Genomic DNA, 16,836 nt, shown 5'->3' on the forward strand with positions numbered 1-16,836 from the left:
GACCCCACCAAATGATCCGAGGACAAAAGAATCATCTCCACATTTCAAATGTGAGAACACAGCACCCTCTTTCCCAGCAAGATGGAGTACTATTCATCTTTGGATGCATCACAGCTCGACTCGGAGACACCCACGCTCTTCGAGTTGATCTCGGCTGGCCAATTGGAATCGTTGTTATCGCCTTCCTTGCGGTACATCTTGGTGCACTATGCTAGCAAGTATCCTTACTACCTCTTGAGGGTCAATAACCACTTTGACGAGCTCAACCTTGCATTCCGAAGCTTTGTGGAGTGGTACTTCTTCAAGTACTGGCAAGGCTCGTTCACTGAGAACTTTTATGGGTTGAAAAGAGTAAACCAAACTCCTATCTCCGATTCAAAGTACAATAGTGGAAAGTTGACCCAGTTGGTGCCCTCAATGATTGAGGAAAGAAGGGCATTGACTGGGTTTCAGAAGGCAGTCTCCATATTCGAAGTTACTGGCGTTGCTTACATTTCAGAAAAGTTGGAATACTTGCATGAAACATGGTACACCAAGTTCATCACCAATCAACTCAACCCCAGCGAGGGAAACACTAACGAGGAAAACCTCAAGATCAACTTGAAGAGGATATACGTTCAAGTTTTTCCCTACTTGCAAAGCACATACAGGGCTGGAAACCTCATCACCACATTGATGTATTTGAGTGGAAAAACCAAATCACCTACATTACTAACCTATTTATTCAACATCAATTACTCCAGATTGAATCTGTATGACTACTCCAAGAACGAGCCTTCTGTTTCCAGCAAGTCGAAGACCAAAATTAATAAGGTCTCACCTCCAACAACCCTCGATTATATTATAAGGCTTTTAACCAAGAATTTCACTAGGCCATCGTGGAAAGTAATCAAGTTCCTTTTGGGTACCTTTTTCCCGGTTGCAATTTTCTCGTTGAAGTTTTTGGAATGGTGGAATAACTCGGGATTCTCATCCAAGCTCTTGAAGAATCAGGGTAATGTATTGGATTTCACATTACCCCCACCATCAACTTTGGCCAAAGCCTTAAGGGATTCTAGAGGTGCTCAAAGCGAAAAGTCCGTCACGAACAAGGTCTACCGTTCTGGAAAAACATGTCCTTTGTGCAAAAACGAACTTACGAACCCTGCAATTATCGAGACTGGTTACGTTTTTGACTATTCATGCATTTATAATTACCTTGAAAAATCGCATATTCTAGTCTCAGAAAAGGCTAGCAGGAAATCTGATAGTGCAAAGCAAGATGATGATGATGATGATGATGATGATGAAGATGTTGACGAAGACGATGAAGACGATGGAGAAGATGAAAAGGGCGAGGCTGGAACTTCAAAGGAGGTGGAGAAGATCTCTTATGACATTAACAAGGGTGGAAGATGCCCTATTACAGGTAGAAAGCTATTAGGTTGTAAGTGGAATGCAATTAAGGAGGAATGGGATATTGAGGGTATACGAAGACTTATATTTTAGTATAAAATAAGACAAATTCATGAAGTCCAAAACAGAATGCTTCTGACATCTTCACTGATGTTGGAATTATGGTGCGTTTTCGTAGATTCGTAGGTTTGTAGCCTCTCTACCAGAATTCATTCGGCGATCATACTGTAGACACGGCAATATTTCACTCCGAAATGTACGTAATATCAATTGTTCAGTTTAGGGTATACAATTACGAAAATTGCCAGAATATGCACTAAACAGATTACTGGTGCTACGAATTTAGCTGTTTCCGCCCAATATAAAACACCAACGTGATAAGCTAAATTAGCCACATGCTTGGGAGTAGGCTTAGGACTACCGGTAATTTCCTGGTGACGATAATGGCACTGGTCCACGTTGGCATACCATCACGTGAATTTGCAGCAGACAATAAGTGAGGGTCAAATCTTGATCTGAATATTTCCCTACCACCACCATGTCTACAGATAACACCTTGCAAGCAATCAAGTTCGACAAGGAGCAGGTCGCTTTGTCAATATTGGACCAATTGTTGCTTCCTTACCCCACAACATACATTCCAATCAATACAATTGAAGATGCTTTTCAAGCCATCAAGAAGATGCAAGTAAGAGGAGCACCAGCCATTGCGATTGTGGCGTCGTTTGCTGTTACTGTTGATACACATTTGCATCTCAAATCTAAGGACCAGCCAAGAACGGTTGCTCAATTGGTTTCCTCTATCGAATACCTCATTACATCACGCCCTACTGCAGTGAATCTCTCCAATGCGTTGACTGATATTAAGAAGTTGGTCTTGCAGTCATTCCAGCCAGGTGACGAAGTCACCAGTAAGGTGTTCGACTTAATCTACAAATACTCGGTTGCATTGTTCGAGGACGACCTTGCCAACAACTACAAGCTTGGAGATAATGGTGTGAGCTATATCACCAAGATCTTGCAACAACAAAATTTTAAGGGCCCCTTCTCAATTGTTACTATCTGTAATACCGGGTCCTTAGCCACTTCAGGTCACGGGACTGCCTTGGGTATTATCAGATCTGTTCACCAGCAATTGAAACAGGATCTGGGTAAAGGATTCTGGCTCGATCAGGTTTACCCATGTGAAACCAGACCATACAACCAGGGGGCAAAATTGACTTCATACGAGTTGAAGTTCGAAAAGATCCCTTTCACATTGATATGTGACAATATGGTCACCTCCTTGATAAATACCTTGAATGTCCAGAAGAAAAGTGTTAAGTCTTCCTCTGCGCCAGTCAAGTTCATCATTACCGGTGCAGACAGAATTGTTGAAAATGGTGATTCTGCAAACAAGATTGGTACCTTTCAATTGGCTTCCATTGCAAACCAGTTCAACAGTAGATTCAGTGAAGAGGAAAAGATCAAGTTCATTGTGGCTGCCCCAAGAACTACCATTGATTTTGAAACAAAGACAGGTGAGGATATCGTGATTGAAGAGCGTCCTAGTAACGAGTTAACCACCTTAAAGGGTCCGGTGTTGAGTGTCAATGAGGCTGGCGTGACAGAAGTTGGAGAAAAGCTTACAGTAGGAATAGCTCCTCCTGATATCTCGGTTTGGAATCCTGCTTTTGATGTGGCTCCTCATGATTTAATCGACGCGATTGTGACGGAGGATACAGACGCTTTTGTAAAGAATTCTAACGGCGAGTTTAATTTGAGAGTTTAAAGTGTATAATTCTATAATTACTATACATTAATGAGCTAGCAAAGCTAGCGGATTGCGAAAACTGAGAACATTGTAAAACCATAGTTTTTTTGTTTTATTGATCGTATTAGTTCGATTCACCTGATTTTTGTTCCGGTTGTTGCTTAGCGGTGTCAGGAGACTTTGTTTCTCCTTCGTTCTCTTTGGAAACACTGGAGTCTTGATTTTGTTCCTTGGCGTCTTCAGCCAAATCGGAACTCTGTGGAATCACATCTCCTTCCCTCTCAATCGATTGTTCAGAAGAATTTCTCTTCAATTCAGGATCATGCTCAATTACTTCTTTATTCACATTATTTTCAGAAGCGACTTCCGTTTCTTTCTCCATTTCTCCTTGATCAGTAGACTTAGTGACATCTTGTATTACTCCAGACTGGGGCAATACAACTTCGGGCTTTTCAGGGACTTCAGGAACTTCAGGAACTTCGTTCTTTGCTGGTAATTCGGGTTTTTCGTCAACATCATCTTTTTGGGGCACAATTGGTGAGCTGTTTGAAGTGACTCGTTCTAATTCGGACAGTCTTTTTTCATTGGCTTCAGTGGCAGCAGCTTGGATATTGTTTCTCATCACCTCATCCATCTTCATGTCTTCTTCAGTGGGCAACGCATTGACATTTTCCCAAATAACCTGCCCAGAATTACCATAGCCTGGAAGCTCACTCAATTTGACTCTGAAGTAATCAATGTCTTTGAGTAATGAATGCTTTTCATTAAAATCCTTAAATTGAGGAAGTTGGGTGCAGAAGCATTCTATGAACAATTTCTTATAGTTATCAAAAACTTGCAGTAAGATTAAGGAACACTTCAAGTCAGGCAAATATCTGAACAATACCTTAGAGACAGTTAAGGTATCCTTTACTAAGGTCTCCATATATGGATGACATTGCTTTGGATGCTTAATTGGATCTGAGAAATCAATCTTAAGAATAGTGGCACAATGATGGGTGGTACGATCGTACATAATCGAAACCAACTTCGAGAAAAGTTCATTCTCATGATCCTTGTAGTTACTAATTACCCTGTCAAAGTTTAACTCATCATGGTTTATCGAGCCTTCCTCTCTAGCACGAGGCAAGATATTTTGAATATGACCCAAAAATTCGATGTTGAACTCGACGAGTTGGATACATAACGCCAAGTGCTTGGTAGTGATATGCTTCAACCCTGCAGTTCTGGTGGCACCCGCGTTCAACACAGCCTGGGAAGACTTAGAATTCATCAATTTAAAGTAGTTTAATAGGTTGTTTTCAATAAGAGAAGCAGTGTTGGGAAAAACCTTGGAAATGATAATATAATCTCTGACTTGCTTAAGGGACTTTCTAATCAATTCGGGGACTAAGAAAGTTTCTTCCTTAATGCTCACTTTAGTTATTGAAGAATCAACCGCGGTGTTATCAGACGCAGTAGATTGTGCATCTTCGTAGAAATCCATTACTCTCAACCAAGAATCTCCAGAGAATCCGCTCCTACCGCTGTTAGCAATAAATTCTGAATATCCCACAAGTTGATCCACGATTTCCTGGCACTCAGAGAGGCTCTCGGGCAGAGTCAATTCCTTCCATACTTCACGATCGCAGTCTGCCACAAGTGCCCTTAACGAATTCAGGTGAAACCGGTGTACAAAGTAGGTGACGTGATGTTTAAACCATTCACTTAAAGAACTACCAGCACCACTCGAATTGAATCCAGGATTGATTAATTCACATTCCTGCAAGTATGATGAAGAAATAGCATACAACCGAAGATAATACGCAACAGGAAGATCGGCAGTTTGCTCCAGCCGGACATTAATAACCTTGGTCAACCGAATCTGGGTCAATTCAATGGCCTTGTGAATAGATGTTGTGATATCCAAAGCCATGACGTCAATCGTTTGGGATAATGAGGGTGGCAACGCGGTCAATGCTAAGTCCAATAAAGTCTTTTGATGGGCTGTAAGACGGCGCAAACATTCTGAAAGGCTGGCATATGTCTTGGTGAGCATGCTTTCAAATTCTTTTGGCGTCAATGATTTGATATTAGATGACAAGGTATTTGGTTGTTGAGGATTTGATGATTCTGGCGGTACAGACGATGATCTAGATGGAGCATTGGACAGATCCTGTCCTTGGCTATTCGCAGTTGGCAAGTTATGTTTAATGATATTCTTGATCTCATTAATAATTCTATCTTGATATGCAGAATATGCTTGAGTCAAATGACCAGATTTGATCAAGTTCCTGATATAGTGTGATAAGTTTTTCTTTTGAAAATCTGATATGGAGAGGTACGAGTTATTGATTGATTTGGAAGCATATTTTCTTGATTTATCAGTAGACACGTACATCCTGTTCAAGGTATCTTGAGTATCAACCGAATTATAGTGATCTCTCAAGTCCTCAAGCAAAAGATTTATGAAGTCATTGATATAACCCTTGGAGCACTCACTCTTCAAATTTTCAAGATCATTCCTCAAATGGACTAGGGCAGGTAAATGAGTCAAATTGACACTAGGAAAATTAAATTTGGGATATGATGCCTTGATCTCTTCATCAACAATTTCAACATGTTCTATACCTTGGATTAGACTTTCTACTGTGACGATTTCATTCAAGCACTTTGAATAGTTGCCATTATTGAAGGACCTATTGGCAAGGTCATTGATAGACACGATATATTGCAATTGGAGCAATGAAGATTCCAAACGTTCAGCATTATCTCTCTTTACTAAATTGTCCAAAATTGTCAATCCAGTAGCGGCGTGATTCTGTTCCAACTTCTCCAATTTTGTCAAGACACTTTGAAACTGGTCCACGCAACCCTTTGACTGGGACTTAATCAGCTCGATATCACCTAGCGTGCTGAAGAATGATTCGGAAGACTTGGATATTTCCTTGATCAAATTTATCTCCACAATATCCAAATAATGGGAGAGCTTGTCCTGAAGGTCGTTATTATTTGTCAACTGGGATGTGGAATCATCGAATTCGACGGAAAGCATGCTTGAATTTTCAAGAACACTCTTGAATACTCTGGGGTCGTCCAACCTGAAATCCGGATCGGCGTATATGGAAGGAATAATTGACAAGTCCTCGGCACTCAGGTCTTCGCCAAAGTTCTTGATGGAAGACGACGCCGACGGTCCATCGCTGTCGACCGCTGCTTGCTTGACAAACTGCTGTAAGGTGTCCTCAGTCAAGAGCTTGTAGCTCAGTTCGAAGTTTCTGTAGTCGTCAATTACATTCTTGACGTAGTCGTTTTCCAAGTCCTTGTTGTTAACTTTCTGGGCAAGCTTCAGCAACTGGATCTGGGGAATGTCTTTGATGGATGGAGCTCGCAAGTTGGTCACGGTGGTGGCTCCGCCGTTGATGGTGACCGAATTCTTGGGGCCCCTATTCTTGTTGATGCGAGCAAGATCAGATGCAATGGTCAACTCGTAGATGGAGTTTGGTCCCAATGGAGAGAAGGACTTGTCATCGATGGTGGAGGTGTTGAACACATTGAAGTAGGCCGATGACAGGAACGTGCTATCGGCATCAATGCTGTTTCTAAACGAGGTGGAGCCTGATCTCTTGGGGAATCCAGCACCCGATTGGGATACGTAAGACCCCAACGAGTACTCTGAGCCATTGGCCAAATCATCATTGAGGTCCACGCTGCCTTCAAACGACGGCCGGGATGTGCTGGGGTCCGAAGCGTGCAACAGGAATGATTCTCGTGACATGTGCCGTTGTGGATAGGCGTGTTGATATGGGTGGATATGGAAAAACGGAGGTCGCGGGGGAGAGTCGGTGGGAAGGTAGGGCGAGGTGGTGGAAACCGTGCGAGGCTGGTGGGAAATGCTAGGGAGATGGTGCGAAGTTAGCGAGCCTAGCTAGGGCACTGGTGCACGGTTAGTGCGAGGTTAGTGCGATGTTAGTGCGTGGTTAGTACTAGGTTAGTGCGAGGTTAGTGCGATGTTGGTGGGATGTTAGTACTAGGTTAGTGCGAGGTTAGTGGTGGAAGAATGCCTGTGCAAGCTAGTTCCAGTTAGTTGCTGGTGGTGCACCCTGTTGCCTACAGACACCACTACTGCGACGTTGCTGAGCCACCATCGTACTCATAGATCTCGCTTAATCACCTCGTAGGGTGCTCCTGGCACCGCTATCAAATCAGACCCCGCGCACAGAGCCACATCAGGTGGTGTCGCCAGAGTTGCAGACCCGCGACAATATTTGCTCACAGTAATTGAATAGTTGAAGCTGACTAATTTTTCACCACACCACCCATCCAAACATGTCCACCGAAGCCCAACCAAACCAACAGACAAAGCCCAAGCCATGCTGTGTGTGCTTGGATGAGAAGAAGCAAAGAGACGAGTGCTTGTTGTTCAACGGCCAAGAAAGCGGAAAGTGTGACTCCATCATCAACCAGTACAAGGCCTGTATGAAGGGCTACGGCTTCACCACCAACTAGATAGCACCGTGGTGGCTTCGAAACGTGCTGAGTGGCATCGCCAGGCGCTGCTTGTAATTAGTTCATTAATTGTTGTATATAGAAATGAATGCTACTTGTCATCATTAAGTACTAGAGCGTAGAGGGCACTGGCCCAGCATCTAAGCCCGCATGCTTACTGCTAACAGCAAGAGCTATCAGCCTAGAAGCTAAGCATCGAGCTTTATAGGTCTATGTGGTTCGTTAGCTGGTCTATACCTGGTAAAGGTTGGTAGGAATGGTGTCGTTGCCAGAGTATAAAGCTATACCTGGTTGAACGTCCCGTAGGATTTGGGGGGTTCATCACCGGTGAAGGTGCTGATACTGCTGTCGCTGTTGTTGTTGGGGCCTGCTTTGTAATTAGCGTGCTCTTCTTGCTGGAGGTAGTGGGCAGCCTCTTCACGTAGCACGCTGGCAGGCTCTCCAGGCAGATGGTGCTCGTGCTGGATTCTCTTGTTCACGCTCATCCACGCCTGGTTCTGGATGAAGTTATCAATCAACACCAACTGCAAGCAGTTCATGACGATGGGCACCACGAACATCACCACGAAGATCTCAAACTCGTCGGGGTACTCGTCGAGCCAGAGTAACAACACGTGGCTGGTGAACCACAAGAGCTGCTGCTCAAAACATTCAACGATGCCGTAGATCAAAATCTTCGTGATCATCAACGAGATGAAGTAGATGGACAATTGCTTCAAAAACGCCCGTGTCGACGGCTTGTTGGGGTCGGGACCATAGTTTCCCGAGTCGATCTGGGTCATGTGCAAGTACTTCTTGCTGAACTTGGTCATGGACTGGAAGACGAGGTACAAGATGTACACCCCTATCGTACAATCAAACACAATGCTGAGAAAGTACCAGTCACAGGGGTCGTCATCCACGTCGGATTCGGGGCTGTCCAAGTCCAAGATGCTTCCGTTGGACTTTCTGGTCTTCACGATCGACAAGAACACGTTGAAGACGTGGACTCCCAACGCCCCTATTAACTGCTTGAGCACATCAAAGAGCCACACTGACCACGTTCTGCGAATGGGGAATTCGTAGTAGCGTTTGACGAGCAATGACGAGAGGCACAAGAGACCCAAAACCGCCTGAGTCAAGAGCGAGAATGTGCCTATCAACTCACACTTGCCGTCGTCGTTATCGGAGGGGCTGTGAGCGGGAGGTTTTGCGGACGCGATGTGGTTATCAAATGAGACAGGGAGAATAGCGGATAACACGATAATGGGGAGGCTCAAGAGCTGGGCCACCGGTAGACTGTTGCAACTCAACATGCTGGAGGAATGTAGCGGTGGGAGGACGAGTTAAGCGGCCATCAACAGACGTAGACCAATTCAAAATTTTGGGTCAGTTGCTATCTAGAATAGATGTTGGGGTCGTGCGGCGGTGATCATCACGATGGCAAGGCTGAATTAGGGTGCTGGTAGTGTAACCAATCGTGCAACTAGTGGTGGCAAGGTTGTTGCAAGTAATGGAAGTGGCAGTACTGGTGGTGATGTACGTAGTGTGTAAGTAGTGTGTTAGTTTAGTGGTGTGCTAGTACTTGTACTTGTGGCAGTGGTAGTTACTGCGAATTGTACTGGGAGGTGTTTGTTGGCTGCAAAGGCGATAACAAATGTTGATGGGGTCATGAGTCTCCGTTACTGTTGGACCCCTTTTCTCTGCTGCCGGCTAAAAAGGGCTTGGTTTGGCGGACTTACAACAATAATTATGACTAAAATCGGTAGTATGTGAGCACCCAACTGGTGTGAGATCATGAGATCAGATGTTGGGTCATCTCGCTGGGGGTCTATTTATGCCAGTGAGTTCGTAGAACTATCATCAAGTAGATGCTTGACTCGTTTCCCTCTCATAATTGTAGCTATATTAAGTTATACTGTTGTTTCACATGGTGCAAGAGGTGCAAATGTGCAGATACTAATGCCATTCAAGACTAAGTAGTATATTTTTATGTTAACAATCAATCAGCAACGAGAAAGCTTGCTAAGCAACGATCCACTCTACTCTAATCCCAAATTTCCTTACCTGTACTCTAATCTCCAGTACCAGCACCTGCTACAAAACGTAAATCATTAGTTCAATATAGTAATGGAACTTAAAATGCTACGAAATTGTATGATTTACGAATCTAGTCTGATGGGAATGTCATAATTGGTGGGTAAAGTCAAAAATTCCGAGTGGTTATTCTCAGATTTATGTGTGATACAATGGTGGACTTTGACACCATAAATCAGAGTTGCGTTTAGTACAGCTGTCTTATTCGTACTATTATTACTTCGAAATTTCTTCTATTTTACCACAAATGAGTTCTTGCTTCCTCTCAAATACAACTCATCTCTTACTGAACACACTTTCTCCAGGATCGACTACGAGACCATTTACAACGAGTAGAAGCTTTGAATTTAACACGTATATTTTAGAACCGTATCATCTCATTACAGACGGGGAAAAACTGGCCCGTCCAGGTCATAACTTGCATTACCATTATGCATCATTGCTACCAGAGTTCACATTCTTCCAGCCACCCAAAAGGTGATTGGCAAACCCCTTGGCCAGGTCCACTATTTTGCTCTTGCCTTCCTGATTAGGGGAGCTGACGGGTAATTCCACTGGAGAACCCTCCGGAGTGATATTCCGGATGCCATTCTTGCCAGCCACTTGCGAGAGCGAAGCATAGCTTCTGACATAGTTATCCGCAGTGTTGGAATTCGAACTGGTATGCACTGGTGTGTGCTCCAAGAACTCATCTTCCGACTCAGAGTCGGTGTCAAACATAAATGTGTTCTTGGATTTGGAGCCTAGGTTGCTGGAAATTCCCGGACTGGATGGGGACTCTCCTGCATTAGACTCAGCTAAGGGCGGCGTAGTGTTTCCCAGGAAAGCATTGGTGGAAGTGGTGTGAGGGGGTAATGGTGAAGCTTTCTTCTGAGCTTTGGAGTATTTCTGGCTTTCAGGGGATGGTGAAAACGCATGCGAGTTTTGATTGGCATTAAAAAACTGGTCAGATAAGGAGATGCTTGATGCCTTGGTTAATCCAGCTCCCCCAAAAAATTGGTCTGACAAAGAATTACTCGAAGCCTTTTGTTTGGTCAAGCCGTTTCCTCCGAAGAATGATTCAGACAACGAGTTTGACGAATGCGGCTGCTTGGTAATTGAAGTCGTTGAATGGTTAGGGTTAATGCTGGAAACAGGAGCGGAAACTGGCTGTGGGTGATTCAAATTGGTTGGAAAGTGATTTTCAGGCTCGTTAGGCGTAAGGCCCTCCTTGTTGAACACCAGTTGCGCTAATGACTGACTGGACCTTCTGGCCCCAATTGATAACGTTTCCCCATCGGAGTCGGAGTCCGACTCCTCCGAGTCACTCAATTGAAATGGCGATACCTTTGGTTTATGCTTGTCTTCATATGCTTGTCCTGGTTGATTGTTGATGTTGTTGCTATGAATAATCGAGGGATTGATGATAGGCATACCTTCGGTAGGCGAGCGGTATTCATCGTGTTCAATAGATTCGTAGTCAAAGTTAGAACCCAAAGTAATATTTTCTGGAACATCACAGACCTCAGGAACTTCCTTCTTGTTACCGTAAATAGCATGATTGGGGTCAACGGTATACACAGTATTATAATCATAGTAGTAATCGTACCCTCTACGGCTATTATTGTCAACATTATGCGACAAACTTGAGGTGTATGGATTCTCTTCGGTACTCTCCTCGTCGGAACCGTAGTTTAACGTGGTTGGTGGAAGTAATTGGATGGTCTTATACATCTTACTGTTGGCGGTAGAAAGTGAGTCGGTGTCTTCGGTATTTTCTGGCTCTCTCTGGCTTAGATTAGCATTATTGTTGGAACTGAATGGGATGTTGACGCCTGCAGGATGAGTAGAAGGTGATTTAACATTAAGGAAGAAACCACCTTCGTCGTCTTCGTCATCATCTTCCTCGTCATCATCGGCATCACCTTCGTGCGCGTCATCATCACTATGGTAATACCCAGGACGACGATGGTCGCCATAGGTATAACCATTCTCTTCTTCGTCAGAACCTTCGTTGTCATAATAATATCCTTGATTCATACCACTGGACTCATCATCGTCATAACTATCGTCGTAGTACTCATCGTCGTATTCGTCATCAGAGAAAGTGTCTACAGCAATACACTGCTGGACTTGGTCGTTGAAGTGGATATGACGATCACCCTTTGCAACTTCGGGCTGATCTTCTAAGATTGTAGCAGTTTCCAGGTGTGGAGGGTCCAAAGTTGCCAATGGTGGTGATGAATCCACCAAGGCAGGCTCATGGGTGGCAATCTCAGCACCTTCTTCTACAGCTTCATTAGGTACCAGCTGAATGGTCTCGTCGGTGGTGTTGGAAGTATCGTTTTCAGGAGCTTTCTGAGCTAAGTTGTTAGATGAGTTTTTCTTGATGAGATTCTGAAGGTTGACGAGGGAATTTGACTGAGAACTAGCTTGAGCACCACTCAAGCTTTTATATTGAGAGTTTAATTTTGCAGAAATGGCTTCAAAGTCATCATACTCGGGGGTCTTTGTATCTTGCTTTTGTCTCCGCTTCTCTTCTGCTTGTTTCCACTGCTTCAATTGTTGGATTTGCTTCTCTCTTTGCTTTTGGTACATCTTGTTGGTGGCTAGCTCCAACTTTAGCAAGTTGGACTGACTAATAATCATGTCCTCCACGGTTCTTCGTTTCAAAATTGGCTTTGGCCCACTACGTGAGGCGTTCTTGTTAGGTATGGATATATCACCTGCAACCGCAGAGGTGGCGGTTGTGATGGCCTCTGGCTTGCATTTCTCATCTTCGTCCTCGCCGTTGATGTTTGTCACCGAGAGTGAGTGGTTGTCTTTCAAGATAGGGCCATAAAGCCAAGTGACGTCGCTATCTTTTGACCAATTGACGACCTCGGGACTGATGGTTTTCAAGTTGCATCGTCTCTGGGCCCAAGTCCGCCAGGAAGCGTTTTCCAAACGGGCGGAGTTGGCCACGTCCTTCCGCTTGGAAATGACGTATCGCCAAGACCTCGAGATGTCAGAAACGTCCCACTGGTGTGAAAAGTAGTCGACGTGTCTCGAGGGCTCGTTGGCTATATCTGTGTCGTCGTGGGGTAGCAACTCAGGGCTCTTGAACGAGATGGCGTTGGAGTCGAGGATGGAGTCGTCTTCGTCGTCGTCAGGGACGTCCAGCGGGTGGGAGGAGTCATTGGCAGCATCCAGAGAGTGGGAGGCTTTGCTGGAATCCGGCTGGGCGTCCTTGTCGGGCTGGATGAATTCGTCCAACAACCCCAAGGACCGCGTTCTCTTGAGTTTGAAGGTGGTGTTTTCGAAATGAGTGTCGTCCTGGGCATCCACGTGCTGGGACGTGGTGGCGCCTCCAGCAAACACTTCGCCTTGGTTTGGATGTGAGCTCATGGCCACTGGAAGGATGGGTATAAATAAGCCGTGACCTAGAAGCTAAGGGCAACGGAGATAGGAGGGAGCAGGGCCAGACTTGGAGGAACACGGACAAGTCTAGAGGGGATTCGGTGGTGGGTGTGCGAGTCGTGCCGTCGTGACAGAAGGATGGATGGTGGTGGCGATGGGTGGATTTGTCTAAGAGAAGAATCTATTAGTGGAGAATCTCTTTCAGTGCTGGTGCGAGATTGAGATTTTGGCTGGGAGGAGTCAAGGAAAAAATGGATGCGACACTAATAATCTGGAGAGCGGTGGAGGGCAGACAGACACAACTTATAGAAAGAAAGAAGGGAAGACAGATGGGCAGACAGATAGGAACGAATCTCGGGGGAAGTGGATCCTGGGGGAAGCCTGACTTGTGACGGGAGAGGGCTTAGGAGACCCGGGGGTTCTGGGTTGACAGGCTGGGGCTGTATACAGGCAGACTGAGCGGAAGAACTGCACTGGTGGGGGCAACTGGCTAGTGATGAGGCGGAGGATGCACAGGGAAGGGAAGGGAGATAGCAGGGTGCCGGAGATACGCCTGGCGGCAGCTCCGGGAACCGCCGTAGCAACCGTGGGGCCCTGGTTGAGAGCAGGAGATCACGTGACTGTCGGGCCCCGTGGTGCGGATTTCCCTCCCTCCCGATGCAACGTTGCATCGGTGCCCCGGCCCTGCGTTCCTCCGCCTGTCCCCACTCTGCTGGGCCACCGGAAGCCAAATAAGCCTCCCCCACATGGTGCAACGTTGCATCCCCTCCCTCCCTGCGGCCTTCCCCAGATCGCCCAATAGGAAGCCGCGTCCAGGCCACCCAGAGCGTGCGGCGCCCGCCCCCCCCCCCCCGGACCTCTACCCCCGAGGCGGCCTCGCGCGTGCGGAGGCATCCAGCCATAGAGCCATATCACGTGCCTCCCCACCGTCGCTGGCCACTATCACATGCTGGGCCCAACGGTCGAGCTATCGACCTACATAATCTTTGTTTCGTGGAGAAGCGATAATATATAAATCTCGCATATCCTATTGTGGTTTTTCAACCTGCAATCAGTGGCTCTCGTTTAGACTACAGCTTATTTATTTCCTTTCAACTACAGCTTGGCCATCGCTCCATACTCACTAAAAATGGAGTTTGAACACCAAGACATGGAGTTCAAAAAACACGATCTTGCGTTCTCGTCGGCTGCCGACGCTGAGCCAGGGTCCAAGCGCGAGTCCACCGAGTCGTTCGACCTCACATCCTCGCCCAGTTCCGGCGCAAAACCGTCGGGAGGCGAGTTGAAAAGAACGTTTTCCACCTACTCCATCATCTCCATCGGGTTTGGGCTCACCAACTCGTGGTTCGGCATCTCGGCCTCCTTGATCACCGGTATCCAGTCGGGAGGCCCCCTCTTGATCGTGTACGGCATCATCATCATCGCGTTTGTTTCGTACTGTATTGGTGTAACTCTTTCGGAATTGTCCTCTGCCATTCCCTCTGCTGGTGGCCAGTACGTGTGGTCGAGAGTTTTGGCGCCTAAGAAGCACTCCAGCTTCTTTGCCTACTTGTGTGGCACCTTGGCGTGGGCTGGCTCCATTTTCACCTCGGCTTCCATGGCCCTAGCCATCGCTAACGAGTTGATGGGATTCTGGGTGCTCTCGCATCCCTCTCACGAGGTCAAGAAGTGGCAGCTCTTTGTTATCTACCAGCTCATCAACCTCTTCCTTGTCTTGTTCAACTGTTATGGTAAGTGGTTGCCCTACTTGGGAACGGCCGCGTTGTACACCTCGCTCACCTCCTACGTGATCATTCTCATCACAGTGTTGGTTTGCTCCAGAGGTAACTACAACACCGCAGACTTCGTATTCACCACCTTCGAAAACAACACTGGCTGGGGCTCGGCTGGAATCGCCTTTATCGTGGGGTTGATCAACCCCAACTGGTCGTTCTCGTGTCTCGACTCAGCGTGCCACTTGGCTGAAGAAACTGAAAAGCCCAGAACTGACATCCCCAAGGCTATCATGGGAACTGTTACCATCGGCTTCCTCACCTCGTTCACCTACGCCATCGCCATGTTCTTCTGTATCCGTAACTTGGAAGACATCTACAACTCTGGCACTGGAATGCCTATTCTCGACATCTACTACCAGGCTCTTGGCAACAAGACTGGTGCCATCTGCTTGGGGTCCTTGATCTTCTTGACTGCCTGTGGGTGCACCATTTCGTGCCACACCTGGCAGACAAGACTCTGCTGGTCGTTCGCCAGAGACAACGGGTTGCCCTTCTCCAAGTACTTGGCCATTGTGGACCCCAAACTCGGAGTGCCTTTGAATGCCCATCTTTTTTCGTCGTTCTGGGTGGCCATTTTGGGGCTCCTTTATCTTGCTAGTGATGCTGCCTTCAATTCTATGGTGGTTGCTTGTATCACCTTCCTTTTGCTCAGTTATCTTGTTCCTACAGCTGCTCTCCTCTACAGAGGAAGAAACAACATTAAGCACGGTCCCTTCTGGTTGGGAAAGATCGGTCTTTTCTGTAATATCGTCACCGTTTTCTGGGCATTTTTTGCCTTGGTTTTCTTCTCCTTCCCATCGTTCATGCCTGTGAACGCAGGCAACATGAACTATGCCTCTGCGGTCACTGCTGTCTACATTATCTGGGCGTTGGCCTACTGGTACTTCCCATACAAGCCATGGTCATGTCGAGAGACATTTGCTGGTGGTTTGGGCAGCAATGAGGAGGTGGAGTTCCCAGACGTTTGTCACGATAAAATCTTGTAGATATGATTGTCGCATGTAATTATAGAATAATATATACCCAAAGAATTAAGTGCATAGTTTAGAGGTAAAGGGTTTTATTCTCAACATTTAGCATCTGGTTAATAGCAAAAGTTTAATATTCATCTGGTTTAATAATACTGTATAACAAGCGTGGGGTGAAATCGGTACTGAAGCTGGCCTTGGCTAGAACAGGATCTGGCTTAAATGATAGGTGTATGTTTAATCAGTATGATATGGTATTGCCTTCCGTGGTTCGAGCAGGAGCTGGAATTAATGAACTGAGCACCTTATTTTAAGAACAGTTGATCATGGATTACATCGCGTTCAAGTCCTTGCTCAAGCTGGAGGACTTGTGGGTTTGATACTGAACAAGTGCAATTTCTTCAAGCACTGTATGCTTTATTGGGGTCAAAATAATATTTTAGTAATTAATTAATATCCGTACTAGACTAGATAATACCTTCTGGTTTCACCCTCTTGGCTAGGAGTAGTTTCGTAATCCACCTTAGCCGAACCCAACCTAGCCCTATAGGTAGGATTCTATGAATTTGGTGCTGGGAAAGATACTAATTAGTACAATGTTTTCTACCGATTAGGTATAAACTATATTCCATGAGACCCATCAGCAGTCGACGACTTTAGACACAATTTCGTAAAATAATTACACTGGCTATGTTCGCCAAATGGACATAATCGACCAACCAAAACGCTAGTTGGTTCTACTGTCCTAATACAGAGGTTCCTGTTTCCAAGCAAATGTGCCCAGTACGAACTGTTGACGGTACAAACTCATCAGATTTCACGTTCTTCCCCACAGCGACCTTGTGGATAAACAGTATCATTTTTCCACAAGAACTTCATCGCCTAATCTACACATATATGCACCTCCTGACACCTCTCTTTCATCATTATCCAGACAGGTTCTTAAAAGTTGCACGTTGATCTTTCCATACACAATCGCATCTAATAATGATAGGGCGATCCC

General features: G+C 45.8%; 8 protein-coding genes across 8 annotated transcripts; 4 read left to right on the forward strand and 4 right to left on the reverse strand.

Moving 5' to 3' along the window:
• Nucleotides 1–81: 81 nt before the first annotated feature.
• Nucleotides 82–1,488, forward strand: PEX12 (ubiquitin-protein ligase peroxin 12; the record flags this gene model as incomplete). The annotated part of the gene is made up of 1 exon (XM_020209710.1): nucleotides 82–1,488. One exon carries the CDS (start codon nucleotides 82–84, stop codon nucleotides 1,486–1,488), a length of 1,407 nt encoding a protein of 468 aa, XP_020064824.1.
• Nucleotides 1,489–1,749: 261 nt separating this feature from the next.
• On the forward strand, nucleotides 1,750–3,229 carry CANTADRAFT_25595 (S-methyl-5-thioribose-1-phosphate isomerase). The gene has a single exon (XM_020207473.1). It carries the CDS (start codon nucleotides 1,934–1,936, stop codon nucleotides 3,164–3,166), a length of 1,233 nt encoding a protein of 410 aa, XP_020064825.1. The 5' UTR covers nucleotides 1,750–1,933; the 3' UTR covers nucleotides 3,167–3,229.
• A 43-nt stretch (nucleotides 3,230–3,272) lies between these two features.
• On the reverse strand, nucleotides 3,273–6,905 carry CANTADRAFT_50589 (uncharacterized protein; the record flags this gene model as incomplete). The annotated part of the gene is made up of 1 exon (XM_020209842.1): nucleotides 3,273–6,905. The coding sequence occupies one exon, from the start codon at nucleotides 6,903–6,905 to the stop codon at nucleotides 3,273–3,275; it is 3,633 nt and encodes a 1,210-aa protein (XP_020064826.1).
• A 551-nt stretch (nucleotides 6,906–7,456) lies between these two features.
• Nucleotides 7,457–7,636, forward strand: COX17 (copper metallochaperone; the record flags this gene model as incomplete). The annotated part of the gene is made up of 1 exon (XM_020209784.1): nucleotides 7,457–7,636. One exon carries the CDS (start codon nucleotides 7,457–7,459, stop codon nucleotides 7,634–7,636), a length of 180 nt encoding a protein of 59 aa, XP_020064827.1.
• Nucleotides 7,637–7,917: 281 nt separating this feature from the next.
• Nucleotides 7,918–8,931, reverse strand: CANTADRAFT_89343 (uncharacterized protein; the record flags this gene model as incomplete). Its single annotated transcript, XM_020211550.1, has 2 exons — nucleotides 7,918–8,809; nucleotides 8,834–8,931. The coding sequence occupies 2 exons, from the start codon at nucleotides 8,929–8,931 to the stop codon at nucleotides 7,918–7,920; spliced, it is 990 nt and encodes a 329-aa protein (XP_020064828.1).
• A 1,237-nt stretch (nucleotides 8,932–10,168) lies between these two features.
• REG1 (protein phosphatase regulator) lies at nucleotides 10,169–13,078 on the reverse strand (the record flags this gene model as incomplete). Its single annotated transcript, XM_020208553.1, has 3 exons — nucleotides 10,169–10,463; nucleotides 10,506–11,869; nucleotides 11,942–13,078. Coding segments are annotated over 3 exons (2,796 nt in total), but the record flags the coding sequence as incomplete, so codon positions are not given.
• A 105-nt stretch (nucleotides 13,079–13,183) lies between these two features.
• CANTADRAFT_214947 (uncharacterized protein) lies at nucleotides 13,184–14,404 on the reverse strand. The gene has a single exon (XM_020206701.1). It carries the CDS (start codon nucleotides 13,990–13,992, stop codon nucleotides 13,354–13,356), a length of 639 nt encoding a protein of 212 aa, XP_020064830.1. The 5' UTR covers nucleotides 13,993–14,404; the 3' UTR covers nucleotides 13,184–13,353.
• HNM1 (Hnm1p) lies at nucleotides 14,241–15,851 on the forward strand (the record flags this gene model as incomplete). The annotated part of the gene is made up of 1 exon (XM_020209677.1): nucleotides 14,241–15,851. The coding sequence occupies one exon, from the start codon at nucleotides 14,241–14,243 to the stop codon at nucleotides 15,849–15,851; it is 1,611 nt and encodes a 536-aa protein (XP_020064831.1).
• Between the last annotated feature and the right edge of the window lie 985 nt (nucleotides 15,852–16,836).

This window comes from Suhomyces tanzawaensis, assembly GCF_001661415.1.
Source record: "Suhomyces tanzawaensis NRRL Y-17324 unplaced genomic scaffold CANTAscaffold_3, whole genome shotgun sequence".
In the NCBI taxonomy this organism is placed as follows: Eukaryota; Fungi; Ascomycota; class Pichiomycetes; order Serinales; family Debaryomycetaceae; genus Suhomyces; species Suhomyces tanzawaensis.

Excerpts from the sequence above, each read along its gene's own strand:
- CANTADRAFT_25595 (XM_020207473.1), top strand. The coding sequence starts at position 1,934 with ATGTCTACAGATAACACCTTGCAAGCAATCAAGTTCGACAAGGAGCAG.
- CANTADRAFT_214947 (XM_020206701.1), bottom strand. The coding sequence starts at position 13,992 with ATGGCTGGATGCCTCCGCACGCGCGAGGCCGCCTCGGGGGTAGAGGTC.